At 39.0% G+C, this 2,359-nt stretch overlaps 1 protein-coding gene across 1 annotated transcript; it reads left to right on the plus strand.

Annotated features, from left to right (window-relative positions):
* The first annotated feature begins 614 nt into the window (after nucleotides 1-614).
* Nucleotides 615-1,754, plus strand: LOC147814234 (uncharacterized). Its single transcript, XM_087160284.1, has one exon. It carries the CDS (start codon nucleotides 615-617, stop codon nucleotides 1,752-1,754), a length of 1,140 nt encoding a protein of 379 aa, XP_087016410.1.
* The last annotated feature ends 605 nt before the right edge of the window (nucleotides 1,755-2,359 follow it).

Genomic DNA, 2,359 nt, shown 5'->3' on the forward strand with positions numbered 1-2,359 from the left:
TGATGTGAGCGGCACGCAAATGGCTGGTCGTCTCGCATACAGACCACCTTCGTGGAGCCTTCTGCGCACAGTTGACGTTGACACCAACCTTCCGGTGGCTGCAGCAAGAGAGGATCTAAGATGTGTCGGAGTAGCGGTTCTATTCCTGCGTGCACTTAATGTCAAATATCGGTCATCGGCACTGGTCGTAACAGTTGGCCGTCCTTGACTGAACCTCCTAGATGCCGAATCTGTGGTTTGAAATTGCCTCCAAAGTCTATGAACCACAGATGGACTCACATTTAGCCATCTGGCCACTTCTGATTGACTCTGCCCTGCCTCTAGTCTCCCGATGGCTCTCCATCGTAGTTCTTCAGGCAAATGATGCCTAGAGGTCATTATTACGAATTGGCTATCTCAGATTTTCAATGTCGCAATCACAGTAAAATTTGTGTGCTTTCTCTCAAACTTGGACTTTTATGCTCCAGGCAGATGACGTAAGCCGAGTGCAGCGCCACTAATTTGCATATTGCAATTTTACTCAGCTACTCTTAGTGGACAACATATGCAAATTTTGCACGGTTTGGCTTACTTTTGAAAGAGTTATCGCTATTTTTGTGATTTTTCCTTAATTTATGATAACCAGTGTAGTTTTCAAACTCATCGAAGAGACTCATCGGACCTACAGCCATGTAGGTGTACAGACACTTGTCACAACCCTTCGTGAAAAGTACTGGATTTTGCGATCAAGAAAAACCGTTCGATCAGTTGTTTCCAAATGTGTAATTTGCCAAAGATTTAAATCCAAATCTGCTACGACGATGTTTGCTCCTCTTCCAGAAGAACGTGTGCGAATATCAGCAGTGTTCGAAACAACTGGAGTTGATTTAGCTGGCCCTTTGGTTCTGCGAAATCGTGACAAAGTTTGGATTGCAATCTTCACGTGTGCCGTGTACCGTGCGGTACATTTCGAACTTGTTTCGGACATCTCCACGCAAAGTTTTCTTCTCGCATTGAGACGATTCATTTCGCGTCGAGGTCGAGTAAAATCAATCTATTCAGATAATGGCACAAACTTTGTTGGTGCAAACAACGAACTGAAAAGTATAGACTGGAATGTCATCATTGCTCACTCAGATTTGAAAAAAATCTCCTGGCATTTCAACCCACCTACCGCTGCTTGGTGGGGGGGTTGGTGGGAGAGGGTGGTAAGAATGTTGAAGGAATTGCTGAGACGCAATTTAGGAAAAGCGTGTCTTAACTACGAAGAACTGTACACCGTTGTGTGTGAATGTGAAGCTCTACTTAATAGTAGACCTCTTACTTACCTCTCCGAAGAACCATCAGATCTAGTGCCATTAACTCCTTCTCTCTTTTTACAGGATCAGACTGAATTTTGTGTTGATGATCTCGATCAGAATGATATGCAGAATCTTCGCAAACGCGCGAAACACCTTCACTCCATTAAGCAAAAACTAAAAACGCGTTTCTATAAAGAATATATTTCGCTCCTTAAGCAATCCAGACACTCTCATCAATCCCCACTTGAAGTGGGAGATATGGTTCTAATCAGTTCAGATAATAAAAAACGTGTTGATTGGCCTCTAGCCAAAGTAATTGAAATTTATAAAGGACGTGATGGTGTTTCCCGAGTTGCGAAGGTTAAGACTCAAAATGGCGAAATAATTCGACCATTTCAACGATTATTTCGTTTAGAAACAACAAGCATTGCAGGTAAAACTCTGAGATCTACAGTCAAACCTGTTAAGCTTTAACTTCAATTTTGTATTATACTTTAACTTTTATTTAATATTTTTGATAATTTTAAACTTTAACCTTTTGCGGTTGGAGGATGTTACATCTTCCTTCCATTAAATTAAATTTTTACCTTGCGATAGATGGCGCAGTGTGCGCATCTGTAAGGATACATAGCTTTTCTCTTCAGTCTTTTGTTTGTTGTCGTTTCGTTAAGTTTAAATAAAAAACACTAAAAAATATTGGCTCGCACTGATTCATTTCAAACCAATAGCCAAAAAGATCCCGAGATACAAAAATGTAAAAAAAAGTTAGATAACTTACATAATATTGTTTTAAGCTTTTGGTGGTTTAAATAATAAGTAGTAAGATGACCAAGTGAAGGAACACTTCTTACTAGTGAATAAACACTAAATTTTCCAGTGAATGAACACTTAATTTTGAGAATGTTTGATGCTCGTTAGGAATCCATAGGCCACACAAATGTCTAAAAACAAGATTTTTCTTGGAATTACGACATATAACCATAGTTAATGTGGAAAATATTACTTTTTTTTCAGTCATGGAATGGAAAGTAAAATATGTTTGAATACATAATTTTAAAAAAATGTTTTTCATTTTTTTC

This window comes from Parasteatoda tepidariorum, chromosome 3, assembly GCF_982258835.1.
Source record: "Parasteatoda tepidariorum strain Cologne lab strain chromosome 3, Ptep-v5.0, whole genome shotgun sequence".
Taxonomy (NCBI): Eukaryota; Metazoa; Arthropoda; class Arachnida; order Araneae; family Theridiidae; genus Parasteatoda; species Parasteatoda tepidariorum.